Source organism: Lagopus leucura, unplaced genomic scaffold (genome assembly GCF_019238085.1).
Source record: "Lagopus leucura isolate 7727_CA_CO unplaced genomic scaffold, USGS_WTPT01 Super-Scaffold_73, whole genome shotgun sequence".
NCBI lineage: Eukaryota > Metazoa > Chordata > Aves > Galliformes > Phasianidae > Lagopus > Lagopus leucura.
The window spans coordinates 71,392,337-71,417,910 of record NW_024962252.1 but is presented as its reverse complement, the minus strand read 5'-3'; the positions used below and the strand labels follow the sequence as shown (position 1 = coordinate 71,417,910).

At 36.4% G+C, this 25,574-nt stretch overlaps 1 protein-coding gene across 3 annotated transcripts; it reads right to left on the bottom strand.

The window, feature by feature from the left end:
• Positions 1-25,574, bottom strand: FEZ2 (fasciculation and elongation protein zeta 2). 3 transcript variants are annotated; one of them, XM_042884203.1, is made up of 9 exons: positions 25,323-25,574; positions 23,981-24,089; positions 21,127-21,243; positions 19,608-19,752; positions 16,508-16,776; positions 13,425-13,505; positions 8,442-8,517; positions 5,317-5,382; positions 1-1,027 (listed from the first exon to the last, which is right to left on the bottom strand). In XM_042884203.1, the coding sequence occupies exons 1-9, from the start codon at positions 25,550-25,552 to the stop codon at positions 1,011-1,013; spliced, it is 1,110 nt and encodes a 369-aa protein (XP_042740137.1). In that variant the 5' UTR covers positions 25,553-25,574; the 3' UTR covers positions 1-1,010. The 3 variants fall into 3 exon arrangements, with proteins under 3 accessions (XP_042740137.1, XP_042740147.1, XP_042740156.1); XM_042884213.1 differs by lacking the exon at positions 13,425-13,505; XM_042884222.1 differs by lacking the exons at positions 1-1,027; positions 5,317-5,382; positions 8,442-8,517 and adding an exon at positions 12,379-12,703.

Sequence of the window (25,574 nt, the reverse complement as noted above, 5' to 3'; positions counted from 1 at the left end):
TTTGTGGCAAATATTTAATATGGAGATCGCAGGGTATGTTTCTTTTACAGGATTTGCAAAATACATTCTCATCTGTTTGAATGCAGATACATCATCACAGAGCATACAAGAAAGATTTGTAGTAAAGTTCAGAGATACACAATGACCGAAGTCTTGATATAATACTAACTTGGAACCCAGGTGCAAGTTTTTTTTTCCAAACTGTACATGTATGTTTAAAAAGATATAGCCTTTCAAAATGCTTATATACTTAATCATATCCATTAAGATCAAACGCGTATTAAAACCAGTAAAATTATAGCAGCAATATGAGAGAATATCTGAGCCACGTGAACATTAACAATTAAAACAAAAACAGCAATATGAAAAATTACATTACTCTGATGGTTATGTTAGATAACAGAGGTAAGTAACACACCAATTACTTATGCCAAACCATTAAAGAATAAGGATTTGTTCACTCTGTGAACATTACTGTTGTACAGCTCAAAGATAATGTTTAAAAGAACCGTTGAAAACAAATGTCCACCACACTGTCCCAGAGTGCTTCCTGAAGAACTCATCTGAATCGTTTTGTTGGGTCTGTACAATGAAAATTCTTTTTACATTTTTGCTCCAGGAACTAAGGATGTTTTAAATACGGATTCCTTACAATTAGGCTTATGTTATTTACACTATTCAAAGGTTACTTTTCCTTCCCACAACAAAATGTGCAGGAGGATTTCCATGCTATACAGTGTAAAAAGAGACTTTAAAAAGCCAGAACAATGCGAGAAAAACTGTACAGTTTTTGTTCCCTGCTCCAGTTCATTGCACTATTCGGTTAAAATGGATGAGTTGTCATGCCCAGAAGACTTAATGTAGGATCAGAAAATCCACGCACACACAAAGGAGGTAAATGGGTACTGGTTTAGGTATAGTACCAAATGGAAGAAAATACTATGAGTTATTTCCATGGAAAGCTTCTCATCATAGGAAGGAACATGGTTAATTCTGAAAGGCAGCCCTCTTCACGTAGGACACAGAACTGTAAGAGACCACAAAGATACCTGAATAAGCATCAGTGAAGTTAGCCTGTATAAAAATGTACTGTTTATACTAGAAATAACTAAATCTTGAATTCTACCCTATCAGTTACACAGCAAAAATCTAGAAATCATTTGAAACTCTCAATTAAGATACCATCTTCTCCTCAAAAGAAGATTAAATGACACAACCCACTATCTTTAACTAACATTATCCAGAATGAGTTAACTAAAGGTCATGTCTTAAACAGTGCTTTATGTAGTGCTATATTAGAGAACAGAACGCTAACTAAAAGGTGACACATGCAATTATGTATTAAAATATGCACTGAAAATTTGGGATTCTAATTCTACTTTCTAAATCTGGTGTGTGTACTTGAATCACAGACAGTGGGAAGACAAGACATGTCCTTCACATGTTTCTCATTCCTGTTTCACATACAAGACAAACCTCGGAGCAATCCAGCTTTCAAACCAATGCTAGCACAACACAAAAGCAAACAGAGAAGTCAGCTATGACAACCAAACAAAGACTTCAAAGACAAGAAGATGAATATTCTTGTTATGTTAAATGCATATTTTATTAGTAGAATAAGGGTTAAGAACTTGCTTCACTAATAAAAAAATTTTGTTGTTCATTATTGGAAAACAAGCTGCAAAATGAAATTTATTTCTACTTTTATGACATCTACATTCAGAAAAAAAGCCCAAGAGAAAATAACACTATATATATTTCATCTACTTTACTCAGTGATAATATGTAGTAAGTTTTTAGCACTACATTTTTATGTCACAATCACTGTTTAAGAACAATTGGACAAGAGCACAGAGCTTAGTAACACATTTTAAAACAGCTTACTATCAGGATACATCTGATGCCAAAGACATTTGTTTCATTTAGAAGTACATACCTACATACACACATACACAGACCTAGCAATTTATGCTTTAAAAATGTCAGAGTTATTTACATATTACACTTATACTGGAACTGAGGAAAAACAGTCTTTCAGTGAATGATGTATTCAATTTTTGTTCTGTACTACCAGTAATATATTCAACAGTTATCCAACTGAAATTAAATCTCCAAATTTTGTAAAAAAGAATTAAAATAAAAATAAAAAATAAAATCAATAATTCTGAAATAACATGTCAAACTTGATACTAGACAAAACTTTCCTACAAATTTTGATCGTATGTATAAAAAAATGTATTGATTTGCTACTTAAATATCTTAATTAAGAAATGTTAGCTTCCTTCAGACTTCTTTAATTATTTCTCCTCACTTCCATAACTGTAAAATTGGTTAATCCTACTTCCCACCAAGCCTTCCTCAGCTACTACTTTAAATTTGCTGTTTACTCCCTCCTAGCAGGTTACCCCCACACTGTTTATTCTTGTCATCATGCATAAGAGGGAATCATGTATGAGGACCAAATAAAATATATATTATTTTTTGAAACATTTTTGAGATAGCAGAAATTGGAAAATGAGAATTTTTTCTTTTTTTTTTTTTAAAGTAAAAAACAAAACCAAAAAATATCTTACGAAAACGAGTAATCCTGTTCAGAAATACACAGGGAGCTTTCTTTTTTCCTGACATAAAAAGAACGAAGTCTTTGCAAACCCCTCTGACAGCTCTGAGTTGCACTGGCCTTCTTTGTTTCTTTATTATGCTGCATCTGCAGAGCAATGCTCTAAGATTTCTCCTGACAGCATTTCAGTTGTGTTAGTTGACACTTTTACATAAGCTATGAAAAAACCATAGGAACGATCCATTGTAACACAGGTCAGTAGATCTAGTCATACAACTCTCCTTCAAGTTCTAGCCCTATGCTCCAGCTCTTGACTAAATTGCCTTGCCAAAATAAAGTTACTCAATCATCATTCAATTAATGTATCAAGTATTAGATGATACATATGGTGGGGTTGGTGGTGTCTTCCTACATGATGCAAATTTAGTCTTTCACAAGCTTTACAATTAATTTTGGCATTTAGTTCAAGATATTCAAAACAGTGACATTTCTACCAAACACTACAAAGTTCAGAGAAGACACAAACATATTTCACTTTCTTTCTGTTTCTATCAGAACAGAAGCGGCAGGACTTGCTTTAAAATAAACACTTACTGCTTAGAGTAAGGTCTTAGAGTTCTATTATCCTTCCAGGCTCACGACACTTTCTGATCCATTACAGTATACCAATAATGCTATGGAAATCATTAGAATCACTTTTCACTGATACTTTTTCTTCAGCTTGATTCTAAACAATGAAAGCAAATCTTGAGTTGTAGCTGACAATATCTACATTACAGTGTAATGCTGGCTTATGAGCTATAAATATTTAGCACAGTCTAAATATTGCAAGGGGAAACTCGGTTAAGGCTATAGTGATGGAGTGAAATTCCATGCTAATTAGCTTGAATATTGTGCAAACAGATCTACAGAAGAGTAAGAAGGCCTTAGTTCACGATTTCTTAGTTAAGAAACCATGATGTTTGAGGGGAAATATCTCTTCCTTTCGGTATGAGAAAGGTAAGAGAGATTATCCTTTAAACACCCGTAATAAATCTTATACAATAAGAGGCATAATGCTTCCCTGAGAGTTTATGAAGAACTGTTTGATCCAACACATTTAATGCAAGCACAATCTATAATTGTGCAACTAGCTGGTAGAATATTCCTGCTGACTTTAGAGTCACGAGCATGCAGAAAAGAGGTAGGAGGGAACCTCAGAGATTCTTACATCATCCTGTCATATGTTCAGTTAATCTGTGTATCTTATAAAAAAAGCTCTGCACAGAAGATTCCTGTTTCCCTCAACAGTCAGGGTGCTTCTTCTCAGCATCCAAGTAATGTAAAAACTTTTCTCAATAGTTACATCTAAAAATAAGGGGAGACATTGTAAAGAACAATCCATCCAGTTTCTGCCAGATGCATTACGATGAAAAGCAAACAGCTTTAATTACTGACAACAGTTAATTGTCTTGGATTGAAAATTCTGTTTCATAAAACTAATGTTTAGTGCCATCACCATTAAAAAACCCTTGATCTTAAGCTTAAGTGGCTCTCAGCTCATACGCAAATATATCTGTCTAACATAAGAAAGATTTTCAGAAAGGGTAAGTAAACAGTGGAGCAATTAAAGGAACCAACTGAAAGAGCTTCGTACTCTTATTGTATGTGGCAGTTCTGCAATGCTACATGAAAATCAGAAATGAGCCTCTTTCAACAGATGTCTGTTGAAACTTCTACAATGCTATGTGGTTCTCTTATCAGTTTTTCTGAAGCAACAGCAAGCTAACTTTCATCTACAACTGTAATTTGGAAGTATTCAGATCTCTATGAGATGAATGGTTAGAATCTGTGTAAGAAATACGAAAATCTTAAAAACAACAACAAAGAAAACCCCACAGTAATAGTCACATGACTATATTTGAAATAAAAAGAAATTAAAAATAGCAAGACTTCGAAAACTTGATACTAAAAGGACAGAAAAAACTGGGAAGCATGAAAACTTGAAGCTGAACAGCTGAATATAACCTACATTTGAGTGACAAATAAAACAGCATCCATCCATCATTCCTTTAGTATACCTGCTAGTTCTGATCTTGGGAGTCTGATGAATGTTTTGAACTCTAACGAAGTAAGAACAGTGTATATGCCAAGACTTAAGCAATGACATAAGTGTTTTTAAGATGTGGGCAAAAAAAAAAAGCCAAAGAACTGTGTTTAGAAGCAATTTAACAACCTGGAAACTACCTGGAACAACTCCTTCAAGTTAAAACTAGCAGTGATTTTCAAAGTCTCCCATTCTGCTAATAAGACTGGAAAATAAATGATTAGTACACAAACTACAAGTAAAAGATGAAGGTATGATAAATACATGTAAAATAAATAATACAGATTAGAAGGTAACACATTTTTATGCAAAGTTTTAAGCACTTCATTTTGAAAATACTAAGAAGTTTGAGTTCTGATTCTAAGAACCTGGTAACATGCAGATGAACTACACCCATTTAACTTTATAACCCAGGCTACTCTGCTCTCACTGAATTCTTCAGCTACGTGAATGTACATGCATACTTCACTACACTGCATTATCACAAAAAAAAATAATCATGTTGTATTAAGAACTACGTGCTCACAAGGCCCTGAATGAAAGACTTTGCAATAAAAGGCTAACATAACTCATGTTATAACTACTCTTTTCAAATACATCCTTTATATTCAGCATGTTAATATAAAATTAAAAAAAAAAAAAAAGTTCCTTTGCTAGGAAACATACTCACCCTTTAAAATATAGTCTGTTAACAAGCTTGGCACTTTCTCGCTATCTTCTTTCATGGCATGAAGGACTAAAGTGTGGAAACAAAAACAAACAAACAAGCAATTCAGACATCTAGTCATAAATTAAAGACAACACTTATAAAAAAAAAAAACAAACAGCAAAGCTGTTTCTACTATTCATAGGGATTTACATATTACTAGCAAGAAAACCCTTAACTGGAGTACAAGAAACACAAGAAGGGACATGTAGTATCTTCATCCTTCACTTGTATAATTCTCAATGTGCTCCACAGTAGGCAGATTCAAGAGAACAATTTTGCATGGCTAATCGTTTACAGTAAGATGCCATCAACAATGACAGCAAAAATAAAAAAAATAAATCACAACATCACTGAGGTTGGAAAAGACTGCTAAGATCATCTTGTTCAACCACCAGTGCAACTTCACCATGCCCACTGACCATTTCCCTCAGTGTCACATCCACAGGGCTCTTGAACACCTCCAGGGACAGTGAGTGCACCACCTCCCTGGGCAGCTGTGCCACTGCCTCACTGCTCTTCTTGAGAAGAAATTTTACCTAACATTGAACCCGAACCTCCCTTGGTGCAAATTTAAGGCCATGGCTTCTCATCATTACCTGGGAGAAGAGGCCAACCCACAGCTCACCACAACCTCCTTTCAGGAAGTTGTAGAGAGCGATAAGGTCTCCTCCGAGCCTTCTCTTCTCCAGACTGAACAATCCCAGCTTCCACAGCTGCTCCTCCTAAGACTTGCGCTCCACTCCCTCACAGCTTTGTTGCCCTTCTCTGGGTGTATTTTCACCATCACAAGCCTTGCCAACATAAAGTCACCATATCCAAAAGTGAAATGTACTAACAGGTAAGAAAAGTGTGCTGCATACTTGTCTTTTTTAATCTTCAACTGAAATCATGTAATGATGTTACTTTTCCAGGATGTGCTGCTGTAAATGATTGAATAAAAAAGATCATCTATTCTGGGACTTCTTATGTTCTTATATATTATATATAGTTTAATATTAATCATTCTAATCAATAGGGAAAAGATTCAAAATTCATGTGCAACATTCTTATGTTTAGAGAGATAAGTACATAAGCATGTATGCAATGGAATGTCAGGAATTTTTACAGCTTGTTTATGGTGCACAACTTTTAAAAATTAAAATGGTACAAAATTAAGCAACCTGGCACACATAAGATGTCTGTTATTTCATTAACAAAACTAATGACAATTCTTTATGAAGTGTTCTTGGCTCAACTGAAACAATTGCACATAAAGAAATAGTACAGAATAGCATTATTTCATAAGCTCCAAATTTCTTGTGTGACAATGAACTTCAAATATAATAAGTGGCTTATTTCAACTTTTATGTTGAAGAAGGCATGAGTGCTCATAACTATAGAATAATACAAAGCTTTGGGAGGAAAAGAAACCACCCTCAGAAAAAATCCTCCACCTTTCTTTAAGGTCTGTGTTAACAACAGCAAAAGAGAGAGTCAGGAATCTGCAACCGAGTCACAGGGTCAAGTTCCAACCAGCCTACAGAAGGCCATACACTTAATACTAATAAAATAATACTTAATAAAAAATAATATTAATATTATTTTTTTAATTATATTAATACTAATAATATATTAATACTAATAATATTAATACTAATAATAATACTTAATAAAAAATATATTTGGAATGCTTTTTCCTTTTTTTTTTTTTTTTTTTTTTTTAAACAAGACATTTTGTCAGTAAACCATTAAAACAATATATGCCATTTTCAGGAGGTTTTTATCTCTCTCTTAATATCAAGTTTTTGTTAATATTTTTAAGCAAAATTTAAATACGGCAAGAGGGTAACATTACTCTGATGGACTGAATATAAAACGTGAAATATAGTGCTTACAGCAGAAAGACATTAGGAATGTAACTTCCATTTAAACATTTCATTACTTCAGAATTTGTCTGATATTTATTTTCTCTTTCCAAGAAAACAACCAACCAACCCGTCACTATTCTTTAGCCACCTGTGGAATAACAGATGTGCAGCCGGAAAACACCTTACGGCATTGTTAGATTCCAAGCACTGCACTGTAATACAATCAATCTTGGGTCAAACTGATCAACTGGATGTGACTGTGGGAAGTCTGACCTAGTGGTTGGCAACCCTGCCCAGAGCAGTGTGACTGAACCTAGATGATCTTTAAGGTCCATTTCAACCCAGGCCATTCTGTGATTCTATCATTCTATTAACTGAAAGATGTCCCAGCCCATGGCAGGGTGATGGGACTAGACAATCTTTGAAGTCCCTTCCAACCTAAACCATTCCATGATTCTATCAAATGCATCAAGGCATTTTATCCTCTAATATCAAACTGTTCCTGCAAATCTCAAAAAAGAGGAGATGCCATTGATTACCTGAGATTTGCTGCTTTATTTTATCACCCTAATAATTAGTATTTAATTTTTTAAGATGCAACCTTAACTGTCATGCAAATTCCAGTATAACATAGAGGACTTTGAACTTAAAAATAATTTTAAAGATCTGGTCTAAGAAAATAAGGAGAATTTAGAAAACTGTCAAAACTCAGGTTTAGTTTATATGCCACAATTACTAAAATTTATTAACAAACAAACAAACCAACCCAAAATCACCAAAAGAAAGATAAAGGCTAGTTTAAAAGCAAGCAAGTACAATGAGACAATCTTATTTGTTGCTGCATTCATTTTAATTTCTGTAAGTTGTTACAGTAATATCAGTAAGGTACAACAAATTTGAACAAAAGGAGGTGTTTCAGGTACCAAAAGGTAGCAGAAACAGAGATACATCATAGACTATTTTGTGACATACAGTACTGCTTTAAGTCTCCATTCATGGAAACAGTATGAAAACCTTTGCTTTCTGATGCAAGTTTTTAGACTCCAGAGTTTCAGACAGCAGCTAGAAAATGAATATTCTGCAAGGACTCAAAACCTCAGAAGAGGAGGTCAAAAACACATTACATAAATTATAGTGTGAGACAGAAATAGACAACCACGTAAGTATGATTCATTGGTTTGAGCAATCACTTCCATCCACAGAGAACAGGATGAGCTGGGGAAACACTTTTGTACTTACTTTTGGTTAATGTCTGAAGATCTTCAACAGATGGAGGTCCATTTTTCTTCTCGTAAGGGATGACGGTTGTTAAATACTGTCAAAAAAAGCGCAGAGTTACTTCACAATCTTTTAACACCACGTATGTTACCTGGATTCTTTTCGTGAACACTGTAGCTATTAAACTTGCTAGCCAGAAATAACAGCTTTTCAAAAATTGTACTTCACAAGTGATTAACATTCTACTTCTCACACTAAGCTATTATTACAGAAACTATTTTTTTTTTTTTCAAAATTATGTAAACATCTCTTTAAAACTCATGCAGCAAAACACTAACAAACAAACAAGATGACAAAAAATGGAAGTTGTAGATAGTCTGGTATTCTTTCTCAGAGCCTAAGCATGACAGTAGTAAAATCTAAAATCTCTCCACTTTCCAGATGTCAAGAACAAGTCCTTCATATATTTTAAGTACTTCTTATAGGGAAGCAAAAGCTAGAACAATCATCTCACTATCTGGTAAATATATTTCCAGATAAACAATTCTTATTTATGTTTCCCTCAAATCATTTGGGAAACTGATATTACTCAGCCTGTAAAGGATTGCAGAACATATCTGCTGCAGGCTGTGAGAGGCGTGTGAAATAAGATATTCAAGTTTGTACAAATGTGCTAACAGCTACTTAGAAAATATGGCCATATACTGTGCTAGAAACATTTTAGAACAGCCATGGGATTTTCCCAGTGACTGCTGAACTCCTTCTAAGTGTATGAAACATTCCAAAGATCTTGGTAGATCAAAGAGTGCTGCCCATTCCCATCTCTGACGGTGATCTATATTGTCCTCTGTACAAAGAAAATTAGACTGCCCTACAGTCGGGTGAAAATGAAAACAGACAGCTTTCACCTTCTGACCCTGTAATGCTTCCAACCAAAAGGAACAAAGAAACCTAATCAAACATGAACCCATTGCTTGCACTTAAATTTGAACTTTCACTTTTACTAGTCAAATATGCTGGTAGATCATTTCAAACCAACTCCACGTTTGCTTTATTTACTCTTCATTGAAATCTTTCACTCTCATCTGCTTTTTTTTTAAAAAAAAAAGTCTTACATCTTTCAGGATTTTACTGCCTAGAGCTTTCAAGCTCTTGAAGTAACCCTATTGCTATAAGATTTATTACATAAATTAAAAGTCACTGGGATTTTTCCTAATGAAAAAACTTCCATTTTTAAGAATTTACTTGAAATGCTTTTTGTGGTAATTATGCATAGGGTATTAGATGAAGCAACATTCCATTTCGCATTCAACTTCAGAGATTGTAACTCTTCACACAACAATGACAAAATAGGTCACTTCAAAAATAATTTCATATTTATTTCCATGAAACTACAACAGAAAAAATGAGCACAATAACACTACTTGAGAGCAAATTCTCAGCTACAGAATACTATTTCTCAATAAAGTCACCACAACTAGCTATGCATTTTCACCAGCTATGAACAAGAACCTATATGCCACACTTGTAAATATCTGCATGGCTGCCCAGAACACGGCTTGCCTTCACATCACTGTCACCACTAATGAAATGTACCACCCACCACCTCACTCTGCTCACATCCACAGTTTGGTCTCCATAAATGTTCAGCAACCATTGATTAATGTCAATGGGTGCCATTTTTTTTCCACACAGAGGAAATCAATTTCACCCCTTTGCTTCATACACACTTCCATGTCAGATGCCATCCTATTAGACTTCCTTTCCGCTGCCATCTGTCACATAGCATGTAGCAGAATATAGATGGGAATGCTCAGCCTCTACTGTCATACCACCAACATCCACCTCTGATGTCACAAACCAACATAATAAAATAGCAGGCATCAGTTGCAGAGAAGCCCTTGTACATTCTACATCGTATCTCCTGTAGTATGGCCAACACTTTAGCAAGAGTCAATTGTAACTCAGACTCTGGTGAAGAAGTTTACTTTGCAGAAGAGCTGGTGTTGCCAAAGCCAGCTATAACCATTGCTATGATTAGAGTGAGATGATGCAACTTATGTCTTTATGCTTAAAAGCCAGGCAGACTCACTTCTGTATAATTTAAAAGAACGTTGTATGGGATGTAGTGACACCTCACCACAACCTTGAGCAAAGATGGGGTGCTTTAATTCCTCCCTATTATTTCAGCACTTTCCTCACATCCACTTAGCACAGAAAAGCAGGCAGTGCTTCCAAGGAAGCCATCCATGAGTCAGTTTTCAATTTCTTCCCCAGCAGATATATCACAGAGATTTGCATTATTCCTAAAACCAAGAAAATCAATAGCTAGATACAAGGCTGTTAAATCTACATTTGTCAGAGATGAAAGTAGATCTATTAACTCAGGAATCAGATCTTAGGCTGTTCTTTCCAGCCCTCAAAATATTCAAGTGCCATTCTACCCTTTACCAACCTGCACAATAAATAACTGAGATACATTTTAATGACTAAATATATGCTCCTTGTTTTCCTTGCCCCACAACACCTACCTACCAATTTCCCTTTACAATGAAACAGACAAAAACAATAACCATGTAATTGTTTTCTTACTTTCCAAAAATCACCTCATTTTTCTCATCACCACTTAGCTGTTAACAGTGAGTCTCCCTAATGGCCGTAATAAAACTCATTCCCTGAATTACTCTGTGAAGAACACATTACGAAAATGATTTGAGTATAGCTTACTGACATGCCCAAGCATTAAATCTACTGTGACCTGTACATTTTTGACATACATTTGACAATATGATAAGCAGCAATCCCCACTGTAATTTGTAGTCATACAAAGTGTTTGATATGTATAATAAGTGAAATGAAAACATCTTGCAATTCCTTCTGGAGATAAGACCGCAGAAAGAACTGACAGCACTGTGATGCTTTTCATGCTGTTGTTGGCGTTGTATTTTCCCAGCTGCATTATCAGATGGGAACTGGTGGTTCCCACTGGAAACTTCACTTTAAATTTTACCATCAGTGAAGACACTGAAAAATTCTAAGTTGTGTTTACTCATGCCTCAAAGACAAAAAAAAGAGGATTACAGTTTTCAAAAGGAAAGTACCTACCTAGTTTTCAGAGTAGCACTATCCTGAACATAGTCAAGACAGCAAACACCATTGAAATTAATGAATGACAGGAGTTTAGAAAGAACTGAACAAACATGTCAGAAACTTTATGCTGTGATTGAATGGGTATGAATCTCAACCTTGTAAGGCATTCAAAAAATTGTCTGCTCCTGCATTTTTTTCTTTTTTTTTTTCTTTAGTACAACCCCAGGGGGTTACATAACTCTTCCCAGCCACACAAAAATACCTGAACTTAAGTTTATAAGCACAACAAGCCCTGAAGACAGACTCATACAAATGTTCTGAGAGTAATACTAAGCAAATTAGATTACACTCAACTATCACAGGGTATAAGATGGTACTTATTCTGCTTTCTAACTTGCTGCTGTAAGAAAAACACAGTGTCTTAAAAGAACATCCAGAGTTGGGTAAAATGACAAAGGAAAAATGAGCAAACCAAACAAGTGAAAAACACAATAAGACTGACACTGTAAGAAAAGTTTTATAATGTTACCTACGAGGCATTTACAGAAAAAAAAATATCCTTCAGTTAACAGATTTTGAACAAATGCCACAGAAAAATGGTCTTCCAGGACTACTCTAGAAAGAGGCAGTATTACATCTTCCTTTCTCCCTTCTTTTTCATTTTAAGCTTCTTATTTTCATGATTAACTTTAGGATCCAAGAAAGGGAAACAAAATATATCCCCAGATAACAAGAATATATATAAGACAGATCAGGGGAAAAGTACAATCATAAAGAACAGCAGTATTAAATTAACAAGAAAAAAAATCACTGGAAGTTATCCTAGTTAGTGATATTGGAAGCAAATAAAGCTACTTACGATTAGAATCAAGAAGAAAAGGTGTGTTTTTATAAACATACAGAAAATAAGTCTGAGCTGCCTGTTTGTATATTTGAAACAGCTAAAAGCAGCAGTAGTTAGTATTTTCTGGTAAAGATAGCAACAAAAACAGTACAGCTGTAACTGTAACTGAAGAGAGTTGAGATAATGTAAGGCAATACAAATTCTATTGGGTTAGGTCTAGCCACGTGCTCACGATCCAAAAAGCAAGTGACAAATAGCTGAATCTATGCCTTCATTAACACATAGACACATACCTTGCTTGCAAAAGAGGGTAAATCATGATATATAACCTCATGATAATACTACAGTTCTGAAACAAACAGAAAGTATTATTTTGGAATAAAAAATAAAAATCTTGTTTCTTAGGTGTATGTAACCTCTCCAGGGATGCCCAATGAAGCTGGGCTGTGTATGAGTTCCAACAGTCAAACAGTCAATAAAAAGACACAAACCTGCCTTTCCCTTTTGTGTTACCTCAGTAATCTGCATTGTACATATTCCTCTGCATTTAACATCATGCAGTTTTCAATGGCAAAAGGACATACAATAAAGGCCATGCATTTTGCAGATGCTACTCAGATTTTAAGATATATCAGTTCTGACCACTGGAAGAAAGGAAAAAAAAATTCCATTGTAGACATGTCTCAAGTCCTTTAATGCTGAAAGCTAAAATGGAATGTCAAATCCGGTATACGTTCTTCTGTTGGACATTCAATTTGCACAGACATGCAACATACCTAAAGCACGCATTACGTCAAATCAGACTTTTAGTCTGGGGTAAGAAACAAGAGCTATTACTTCAGTGCATCAGGGTATCAAGCCCTGACTGTCTCATCCCATTGAGGAAAGATGGAGAGACGGTAGGCTGATCGGAGTCCTGAGGCAGAGAAAGACTACAGATGGCAACATTTTTGTCCTATTTTTTCTTTCTGTCTTGGCACATATATTCAACTAATGGTAATTTTCAAGATCTCAGCTCCTATCGAAGGTTCAGACAAAGAATGAGGAAAAGAGTGAGGATAGCCCAGCACCTGTTTTTCTCCACCCGAGTTTCCAAACGTGTGGCGGAAGCCATTCTGTATGACATTTGAGATCCCTTCCATGCTGAAGCGCTAAAGGTAGTGAAAACATGGCAGAGAAAAAAATGGACAGAGAAAAGTTCAGAAGGCTAGCATTGATCAGCATTTATCACAACGATAAAAGTAAGACAAATGACAAAGACAAGCTCTAAGATGTATTTCAGCACATTTCTACTTCTTTCATTCGTCCACTAAGTTTTCATTAATAAAAAGCAAACCTTACGGTATCAGCTGAACAGTATATCTACGTCAAATTTAATTAAACAAGATCTTTCACACTTCAGATCCAAAATTCGTATTTTTGAGACTTGTATTTTAAGGTTTGCCATTTCATTTCTCAACACTTAGAAGTTTAATTCACAGTACAAACCTTCTTTAAAGCTTATGTTTGAGCAATACATTTCTAGAGACAATACAGACCCTGCTGATATCAGTTTTACAGATTTCTATTAGAAATATTTCTCAGAGGCAGTCATTTTACTTCCAACCTCTTCAGAACATTTTATGCTTCCTTTTCCACTCCTGAAGCAACAAATAACTATCACCTGTATTCCTCATTTTTTTTTTTTGGTCAGATAAAATATGCACAATTGGTTAATAAAGCATTCATATTAATTTCAAGCTCCATTACACAGAACCCAAGTGAGGAAAAATTAATACACAATCCAACCAGTTTTCTTCACACATATTATAATCCTTTTTGCTTGCAGGAAAAGATGATTAAAAAAAGAAACTGGAACAATTTTGACATTCAGGATTAAACGTAAAACGCAGCAACTGGCAAGAACATAAGAAGAAGAAACTGCCAAGCTGCTGACAGAGGGCAAGCAGTACGGTGCGCACACCTGAGCACATTTATCTAAATGTATATATTTATGGGAAGAGAAGAAAAATGTGCTGGAATACTGCATTCATTTGCTTTCCAAAGCGCAAAAGGGTCAGTAAATAAAGACACAGATTTTACCAAAGCCATTTTGAGTCTTCCAGGAAATTCTGCTTAAAGTAACTGGTATCTTCATGACTTGAGTATTTTTCATTACTCTCACTATGTGCTTGTGAAATGAGAGTTGGAAGTATGAGAAAATGACTTACCCAAAGTCTGTATCAATGACAAAGAATTACAACTTGTATTCGTTCAAATTCAAATGATGTATCCATAGAAGAACTGATTTTCTCAGAATATGAAAATGTAATCCTATTTCCTATTAAATCCTAATAAAGTTTTGTATTTAAATGAGACTTCAGCATAGCTTCAGCTAATAGGTAATTAACTTTATTAACAAAAGCTCACTCTTCACAAAGTAATCCAAATATACTACTTATATACACACTCCTTGCACTTCTTTGGAAAAAAAAAACAAAAAACTGAAGGAAGAAACTTGTTCCTTTGTTTCTGACTGAACGTTTCCAGATGTGTATAGATAGTGGAAGCTGTTTTCAAAGGCACTTACTAAGCCTATAGTCTATCTGGGAGATAATCAGTTCAACTCATCTAAGGAAGTAATCTGATATGTACAGCTTGAAGCAACCAAACCTGAGAATGTTTTATAACAGAACCAATACTTTGGTTCTTGAAAGCATTATTCAAGCCTCTAAATAATCAGAATAAGTAATGAATCACCTCAGTCAAGTTTTAAAACCAAGTAATCAGGTTTTTTTTTTCCTAGTTAGAATACCACTTTTTCCTCATCAGTGATTGAGAGCCAAAAAGGAGTACATCTCCACTCTGATTTGCTGTTGCAAAGAGACAAAAATTCCATATTGCTTTCCAGACACCCACTTTCTCCAAGTTCCATTAAAACTCAGCTAGACACACAAAGAATGGTTTTTCATCTGGATTGGTAAAGATTTTCAAATTTACATAAAATACTCTTAGTATAAATGGCAAAGATTAGCACAATTCCATGTAAAGATGCAAATGTATCAGTTTACTATAATTTAGTAAGCTGTAGATATTAACACAAGGCTTAGCAAATTTGTCCACAGTTTTTTTTTTCCACTTAAGGAACGGGAAAAACAGAGACCAAATTAGATCTACTGGTACAACACCAGCCAGGAAATCAGAACTGCTTTCTGTCAGGACCCATCTTTTGGACAAGATGAACAACTACTACGTTTGGATTGTATCACAATTATCCCATTCCCATAAGTTTCTAAGGTAGATTTTGAAGAATTAATGTTTCATGACAAATGTTTATTCATTTATGTTTGAAAAATGAACTTCTCAAGCAAAACTGAAGCATTCTCTGGGGCTTAGCCAGACCCACAATACCTCAGCTACGTTTTCTGTACTCTATAAGAGAAGTTTAGGAATTCTAATAATGTCCCATTTCAAATTACACTGGACAGATAAGACAAAATTACATTGACAAGAACGACCTAATTTCTCTCATTGCTTGCCTCCTATTTTTCAAAGTCGGTTTGAAAGACATTTCTCCTTTGAAAAAAACAAGTTTTTTTGTTTATTTCCTCCCTATACATCTGCATTAAATATTGGCCTTACCTCAATCTGTTATTGGAGGTAACAACTTTGATGCAGGTTTCAGAGACTGAGGGTAAGATTTACTTTTTCTAGCCCCCGGTCAACATGATTAATAAATATCTGAACAGCTCCATCAATAATACTGGATTTCCTATAGGACTAATTGTGGTAAACATACTGAAATTCACACTGTAAAACCAAATGAAACAGATGGATGAGCTTGCCTAATCTGATAATAGAACACAGCACTACATCAAAACACAGCATTATTGGCAAGAAAGGTATCCTGATTGCAGGCAAATGCGCAAACATGTTATTCTTAATAAGAAATGTAGAAGAGCAAAATGTTATATCAAAAGGTTATATCTATGGTATGGAAAAAGATTAAAAAAAATTGGAAGTGTCTAAGAGTCTTGTTTGTGAATAAAGGCATGAAAGATGTACCAGTTATCTTGGTCTAATCAAGGACTATTACTTTTCCAAGAGAAGAACGAAAAATATTTTGAATTTAACAACAGTTATGAATATATTCTTATTATAAATATATTCTTACTGTTCCAGGCATATGACCTCTTTCTTGCTTCCCATTCTGAGGACTACCATTTTTCAGCTTCTTTTTCTTCTTTGCTGTTTCTTTGTGCTCTCTCTGTTTATTTTGTACTTCGATGAGGACAGAAATGAAGCTGTTTTTCACTTCCTTCTCGAACTCCAACTCATCCCGCAGTGCCAACTGCTGCACCAGCTCCTCAGAATAATCCTTAATAGCAGTCTCAATTTCTTCTAGCAGTTCATTTAACTCAGCAACAGACAATCTTTTTACTCCTGTAAATAGTTAACAGAAAAATGCAATCAGTCAAGATTCTAAGCACGAGAGAATACGCGCAGGATGACATGAAAACAACACTTTGACTTTTTTCAGAACAACAAAGTACATTCTAAAACTACACAAAACAAATCAGTATTCATAAAGGAACAAGTTCATCATAGAAGAAACTAGATTAGTAATAACTGAACTTTAAACTTTCTGCTTAGTTCTGAGAAATCTGATATAATCCACTAATACGAGGGGCACGCTGTAGTTAAGGAAGCTGAAATAACCACTAGACTTGGAATACTGACACCCTTGTTAACTATTGCTTTCCTCCTGCACCCACTCTTCAGAAGAAGATTTCTCCATATTTTCTTCCAAAGCAGTCAACACTTTGGCACTGCTGGAATTCTTGGATTTTTCACTTACAGTAACACAGAAACTACGCGTGCTCTGAGTGAGGGGATCCTCCTAGGTTTACTGGCAAGGCATGCACACATCTTAATAGAAACAACAACATGCTTTTATGATAAGATGCATTTAGTACAGGGAAAAAAAACAAACCAAAACACTAGCTTCCAAGTTTCTTTGTCTGGGGATTGTAATCAAAAGTATTGCCTGAAACAAACACCTAAAATTAAAACTATCCAGTAGGCTCATTTCAAGCAAAAATCAGTACTGATGGTTTTGAGAAAGCACAAGCCTAAACTGGTGAAACCTACACCAGAAGCCTTTAAAAATGACAGTTTGGAAACTAAACCAACCCTTCAGATTTACATTTTAAAAGTACTACTGCTACAGACAACGAGCTATGACCACGAGGATCTCCCGAGGCTCACTTCAGCTCAACCTGAAAAAGCTTTTTGAGGACTGCTTTCCGTTTCAGAACTCAAAATAACGTCTGGCATGCCTATGAACTAGTAAATCCCAGATGCTATGTCAAAGAACGTCACTTTCACTGGCATTTGAAAAACAGGCAGTCCTGATTACAATGAAGAGCAAAATCCATTTAAAGACACTGCATATGTCTTCATGCATTGTGTTTGTAATTATTTGGTTATGTTCCATTAGTCTAGTAAACTCTTAGACAGGTGAGTACTCATGGGCAAATGCTGAAAAATACAGATAAATTCACAAACTACAGTACAGTACAGTTCTCAGAAGCATCAAAATGTAGTAGGTGAATTTCTCTCTTAAATTAGAGCAGGGAAAAATGATTGATTTGGGAAAGCTCCCTCTCACTTACCAAAGAAAATGCAATTAAACCTCTTAGGGCAATGAGCCTCAGTTTTTTCAGAGTAGCTTAGGTCTTACATTCTGCTAGAAGACTAACAGTACAGTAAGAGCACAGTACAGAATGGCAAAGGCTCCAAGCTTCAAGTAGATTGAACTGAACAATTCAACACATTTCCCATCCAAGAAAAGAGCAAACACAAGCTTTGATTTCTTGCTCATAATCCTAAAGATTAACACCTCTGACTTGTCCTACACAAGACAGACTAAGCTTCCAGGAAAAACCTGCGACCTGCAAAATTCAACAAATTCAGAGAGATGCTGACAAAACTTGGAAGCAGCCTTGCAAATGAATAAAAGTAGCAAAAGCTTTTCATAAAACAGTGAAAGGTGTGAAAGCTGATTCTGAGGAACTGGTGAAGAAAATTAAATTATCTGATGAAAGAAACTCAAGAGTTATTTGGTCAAGGCTCATTTTTAAGCCATAAAGATGCAGCAAAGAAGATGCACCAGAGAAGATGATATTTATTTTCCTTTTCCTGAGGCAAGGCAAAATAAATATGGTATGAAATACAAAGCAAGCTTGATTAGCTCTAAACCTAAGGACATATGGAACTGTCAGAAGAGCAGAAAGCCCTGCTGTGCAGGATATGCTATGCTTTCACATTCCTGAGATTTATGTGTTAAGACAGCTACAAGTCCAACCATGAAAATGGAATCTCCTCCATAAATCTGAAATGTAGCAGAAGCTGTAAGGCATGTCACAAAAGGTCAGCTGGTTTTCTGAATCATCTGTAGAATTTATACTGCTGACCCAGACTATGAGAAAGAAAGCACCAAACTCCTATCTCTTTCAAGTACAGATTTCAACTAGCAGACTAATCAAATTTCCATCACGAAATTGATTAATTAGATTTATGTTTACAAGCAAATCAATATGTTTTGCTTACATTATATATGTAATTTCTCCTTTTTTATAGAAAATTGCAAATTTCCTTTGTGCAGTAAAGAGGAAGTATTTTTTCCTCTTACGGCTTTTTGAAAGGGAATGGCAAAGGTGGAAAGGGTTGTGGTCCTCAGATAGTAAAAAAGCAATGGTTTCTTACTTTTGTGTTACTGTGTATCAAGATTAGTTGCAATGACTGAAACAATACTAATGAAAACCCATTTCTTCATCTACAGTATAGCTTTCAAGAGCTTTAGCTAATCTCCTTAAACAGGAGCAGTACAACGGCCTAAGAAAGCACCTCTCTCCAGAATATATAATTTAATAAATAAAAATTATAGGCATCCCATTATCTATGAAAGGATTTCATTACAGCAAATTGAGCTCCAACACACAAATTCTATACAGTTCCATTTTCATTCTAAGTTAGGAAAGCTGACAAAGATACGTCTTCTATTTACATCCTAAATCTACTCTCTCCTTTTGGGAGAAATCCAGTATTTCCAAAATATTCCTGGATGCAGATATTTCATAAGAGGAGTCACTATAAACGAAGTATGTGACAAGCTTATCTATTAAACTATTTTCAACAAGTCTATTTCAATAAGATTGAATGATTTTCAGAAACTATTTTTTAGAACAAAATGCTAAATAAACAGCACTTACTCTCCTCGTAGCTGTTGTTTGTACTGGATCTCTTGAGTGTTTGAATTTCCTGGGAAAGCATGGAGAGACGGTCGGACTGAGTAGGTGTTTCATCATCTTCGGGATCAGGAGATTCCTGCATCATTTCTTCTATTTCTTCAATCACCTTCAAAAAAAGACAATCCTTATGAGAACTCTCACTGCAAGAGACACAGCTTGCAATCTGAAGCAAATCAATTTAGAAATCGTTACTATTATTGTTATTATTTACTTTCAAGTAGCACAGATGTTGCTAAGTGAAACTCATACTGTATGAGACAGGGTTCAGGAGAATGAATAAAATCACACTGATGTTTCCTACCCATCCTTTGGGAATAAGTGTATCTTTTCAAGCTACTCTGGTAGTTGTGTGGTGATCTCAATACAAGCAGTGTGTTGAAACCACCCAGCTATTTCCACATGAAGGTACACAAAGCTCTGCTTAAGAGAAGTGAAGTGTATGCTGGAATATTTTCCTGGAGGGTTTGGTCAAAGGAAAACAAAACAGCAACAAAGTCAATGAGGTTTTTTTTTTTTTTTAATACTCTCAAATTTCATTACATTTCTCTAAGCAAAACTCTTGTGTACTTTTATGGATGACACTTATAGAGAGAACTCAGTGCACACGGAACAAAGACGACATTTAAAAACACCACCCAAAATCATCTACTGTGAATGGAATTCTGTGTTCTCAGCTCTTTTAAGTCTGAATGTTTTTCTCCTTATCTCTGCTAACACAGCAAAATGTTCCTGTTAATCCAGCACTTGGATCAGAATGGAAGATCTCCACGACATGATTAGCAGAAAAAAAATAGTACTATCATTTCTTCAGAGCCATCTAAACCACAACCCTTTCTTCTTCTTATTATTTTTTTTTTTTGCTATTATATTATACTGAATATATTAGATTGCATTTGCTTACTAAAGTGGGGTGGATATTAACTTTACTCAAAACAGTAATTCTGAATAGAGCATAAATCCACTGATCTAGAAAAGAAGCCTTTGGATACCATGTAATGTAAATGCCTATTAGCAGAACTGTTATTTTGCTTTCATACAGGCAAAAACTTCAGAGAATTCTCACTAGTCACAAAGCCACGTGCAGATACAAATACCCACATTGTCAAGCTGGGAAACTACAAACATTACAGTAATCTTAATATATAGAAAATGTTTTGGCTTCTTAGCCCATGTATTTAACTTAGTAGTTTTTCTGACTTATTCCTGACAAGAAGGGTATAAAGATTTCAAAGACCCTGACTGTCTTACCGACCTCACCTGAAGCACTGGAATACCTTTTCAAATCTGAAGGATATTAAGAATATCACACACATTACAATGACTCTAAAAACAAACAAACAAACAAACAAACAAACAAAAAGCCCCCAAACCAAAACCAATCAAGAAAGCTAGCTCCTGTAAACAGCAAGCAAGAAGAATACAACATAATCATAGGTGAAAAGAAAATACTACAATATCACCACCGTGCTGAAAAATGTACCTGTTCCGCTGTGAACAGTGGTTCATCATTGATGCAGGAAACAATGATGGAATGCATATCCAGCTGTTCTCTCAGCTCTTCATCATCTGACAGGTCAAGGTTTAAGTTATCATTTACCTAGAAAGCATGAAAATTGAACACACACACACACACACACACACACACAAATAAAAACACATATACAGAAATTATAAAGGAAACGAAAGGGGAACTAATGTAGAGTTTCACAAACAAAACATTTTCCTTGCCCATAATACTGGTATCAATGCTTTTTGCTGTCAAGCATGCAGAAACTGAAGCATCTTAACCACTGAAATAGTTAAGAGAGGCGTCACTCTCGAAAGATGAAGAACTCAGCAATTAAAGATCACATACACAACGTCACGTAGATATCTGCATTGGGCTGACAGCTTTCCCTACAGATATTTAAAACAGGCAGTTGCCTTAAAATAAGGCTGACGTTATTCAGCGTGGAGTGGAAACCTACGTAGAACAAATATTAGACATCTGTGATTTTATGTGCTTTTAGAGTTTTATTTTTTCACATAATGAAAGCAACATAAAAAACTGTTCTAAAAATAGAATGTTTCCTTAAGTCTCCTCCTTCATCAATCACATATATTTTACTCTCATTCTCTGCCATATTATAGCTTATTTACAAATACTTTTAATATTTACAAATACCATTCTTTTTCTGCATTTTGTCTGTTATCACATTCCAGCCAAAACAACCTAGAAAAGCTAAAGTCATCTGAAAACACACAATTTGTATTTCTTCAGGCATCAGAAAGAAGGCGAGTGTCCTCTTTTTTTCCAGAATCTGGACTAACCACACAGTCACAGGCCTCCACTTGGAACATCTGCTCACCCACCACACAGACACATCTCAGTTCTGACATTCGTTCACGTCTGCAGTCCTGAAACAGTCAACGTCTATGAGATGGTAAGCAAGGATAACAGCACATCCAGAAGGAGGTCAGCTCCTCCTTCCTCACATCCCCACAAACATTTTAAGAGACTCAGAATATATTCTGATGGTTAAGCTAAAAAAAAAACCAACTAAAGCAGCCCAAAGCATAGCTGACACTAACCTGGCAGTGCACCCAGTCACACTGCGTGCCCATTTCAGGCCCCACACTCCCACTCCTTGCACTGGCAGCTTCAGCTTTTGTACCTGCCGAACAGACCAATTCAGGCAGCGACACGTCTGGAAGTAATCTAACAATAATATAATAACAGCAATTACGCAACCCTGTTCCTTGCACCACTGCACAGCACATCCTCCCAGCTTCCCCTTTCGCTGCCAGAGCTACGTAAAAGCATTCAGAGATCTGTGATGTCGAAGCAACAAAGATTTGATGAATCAACCTCATTCACCTTACGTTTTCACCTCCTAGAAGAGGAAGAAGCTCAAATCCAATGGCATATTACTAGCTTCAAACACATCAAAGAAGCATTACTTAGCTGTTAGCATTATTAAGAAAGTTAAAACAAGCTACTAGCTGATCCATATGTGCTGTCACATATCCAGAAGTACTACTGAAACAGAAGTAGGAAAAGAAATAGTGCTGAATGCCTCCAAACAGATGGGCTTCAGACATCCAAAGGCATGCCAGGTGGAGTGGAAGCTGAAATAACTTGAGCTATGTTTATTTCATAAACCAATTTCTTTTCTACTTCCAGCATACCTAAGATTCTTTATAATCCAGCAACACAGCTTCATATTTATGTAGTTCCTTCATAATTTCCTTACAAAAATTCCATTCAATATTTGTATATTGTAACTGGTTATCTATTAAGAAATCAACCTTCCACTCCACTGTTTCAGTCACATAAACACAAACACAGCACAGGGGGCTGCAACTGCTTTTAACTTTAAATGTAAGGATTTAATTACTTTAAAATCACTTAGAAAGTCGGAGCATGCTATTAATAAAAATTAGAATATATTCAAGTCAAAAAAATCAAGAGATAATCATCAGACTCCAACAGAGAAAGACAGAGACTCTGCAGGGGAAGATGGTGAAATGTGTTTTTTTTTTTTCTTTTTCTTTTTTTTTTTTTTCTGCTATCCTTTTCACTAGAACAATCACTGCTCTTGTCAGCATAAAAAGTACCTATGGATTCTTTAATGGATGGCAGAAATCAAAGCATTAATCTATTCTCAGGTTACACACTGAGATATTTTTACAACGTAATCCAACTTCACCATGCTTAAACAACTTGTTCCCTCAGAAGACCTGAGAGATGAGAATTCTTCCTAGCTTTCTTCCTCAAGTGTTTTAATCCATGTGTAAGAAGCTCAGAGGACAACCTTTTCCATAAACCTCACCGAAGCTCTTCCTTCTCCAGGAAACTATTCATTTGTTAAATAAGAAAACAGAAACAGAACTAAGTTGCACTTCTGTTCTCCTTGGTCAATTTTCCCATTAAAGAATCACTTCAATCTCCAAATGAATGCAGAATGAGATCAACTTTTTAAAAGTCCATACAAGATTTACTAAATCGGAATACTCCTTTTTTCCTCCCTTACCCAGAACATCTTTCAAAATGAAATGAGGAGAAAGTGCTTCAGGTAAACTGAATTGTATAACTGTCTACCATGCTGTGGTCTAAGTAGCACTGGCCTCCAAAGGCCTCCGTTTAACCCCACATCACTCCAACCCAAGCAGAAGCAAACATTCATCAACAATTGTTTTTCTCATGTCTAATATTCAACAGCCTCAAGTCTAATATCAAGCAAAATATTTTAATCTATTTAGTACCAACAGTACTTTATACAAATGCAAATTGCTTTATTTCCCTGCTGAGTGTAAGAGATTCAAAAAGGGTACTTCTGCAGATTGGAACTTACCCCTTTTTCTGAAAGGTTCAGAGTTGGCAAGTGCAAAGCTCTGGTGTGGGAAGATTTCCAGTCAACTGGCATTACGTTTCCATAATTATCAGTCAAAGCATTCCAAATCCTGGAGAAAGGAAAAGAGGAATTAAAACGTACAGCGTAACACAGTAAGCATACCTGTAATGGAAATATCTTTCTGCCTATGAGTATCAATTTTCCTCCCTAAATATTCACCTGCAATTACTGACAATATTTTTATTATGCACTGGAGTCAAGAAGCCAAGTTTTTTAAATAAACATCAATTATTTCTCATTTTAAATCCAAAATTTAGGCAGAACAGTAAAGTAAAGCAAGGTAAAAAAAAAAGAAAAAAAAAGTGACAGCCTTATTGCTAATAATATAACTCCACTCAAAATCTTCGTGGGGAGTGGGCAAGTGGGCAAGGCTTTCCCTACTGAAACTTGAGATCAGCTAGAAATTCTTTTCCTACAGTTGTCCCTGTCTTCCTTGCCTCCTGCAGATTAAAGTCAAGAAGTAGCAGAGGCTGACAGCAACATCTGAGTCAAACCTGTATTTTTGCATTAGCTTTCATGAAGCTTTTTTCCCATTTATCACAGAAAAACAAAGATACAAAGAATTTTGCTTTATCCAGCAGTACTCTTGCTGACCACAGCTCACCACTCTTCCTTACAGCTCATCTTAATCATTCCTGCATACAAGCAGTTCGCACATGCAGTCCTACTCTGGTACAGCAGTTCAGATTTGGACTGGAAGCACTGCAATGTGGGTGCGCCTCTGGAGCGGTTGCATAGCCAGGCTCATAGGGCTCAGCACTGAGCAATGCCTCTGACTCACGGCTCAGTGATGACCTCCCTGCTGGTACCAGATAGCCAGGCATCTGCTGAGGGGCTTTTTTTACCCCTTCTCTTGGAACAGGGCACCCAACCGACTTACCTCAAACTAAAAGAAACACCGCAGTGTTCCTAATGAAGTTATTTGGGAGCGAAATTTGCCATAAGGTGTAGCAACTCTTAAAATGAAGTTAACAGCAGGAAGGCAGCACAGGCCTGAAGCGCTCCGTTGCTGAGGGGAGAAAGCAACGACCACGGCTGCAAAACTCGGAGGTGCCGTTCCCACACTTTCCACGCGTGATTCCAAACGTGCGTTCGGCCAGAAGCCAGACTAACCGGGGACCCGGCGAAAGTGGGGTGCAGCGTTAGGCCCGTGCCCGGAGGCCCAGCGGTGCAGCACAGACGGGCACCGCGCTCCCCGCCGTTCCCCCTCGGCCGGACCGGGCCTCCCCATCCGGCCGGAACGCCGCCGCCCCGCTCCCCCTCACCCCGGGCCTGCACTCACTCGTCGTCCTGCAGCGCGCTCTGCTCCGTGAGCGGCCGCAGCGGAACGCGGCTCTCGCCGCAACCGGCAGCGCGGGCCGGGGGGGGCTCGAAGCAGAGGGACAACTTCGTTCCCAGATCCCATCCGCCTTTGTCGCCTCTGGCGGTTTCGGGAGCGCTCCCCGCCGAGGGCTGGAAGCCCGAGAAGTCCTGCCAGTCCCCCGGGTCTCGCTGCGAAGCCGCCGCCGCCATCGCCGCAGCTGGAGACGCCGGG

What these genes read in the sequence shown, in the direction of transcription:
- FEZ2 (XM_042884203.1), bottom strand. Translation starts at nt 25,552, where the DNA reads ATGGCGGCGGCGGCTTCGCAGCGAGACCCGGGGGACTGGCAGGACTTC. An exon ending in AAACAACAGCTACGAGGAGA is followed by an intron (nt 16,777 to 19,607) that starts GTAAGTGCTGTT and finishes AACTATTTACAG; the next exon opens with GAGTAAAAAGATTGTCTGTT. An exon ending in TCTTCAGACATTAACCAAAA is followed by an intron (nt 5,383 to 8,441) that starts GTAAGTACAAAA and finishes TCCACACTTTAG; the next exon opens with TCCTTCATGCCATGAAAGAA.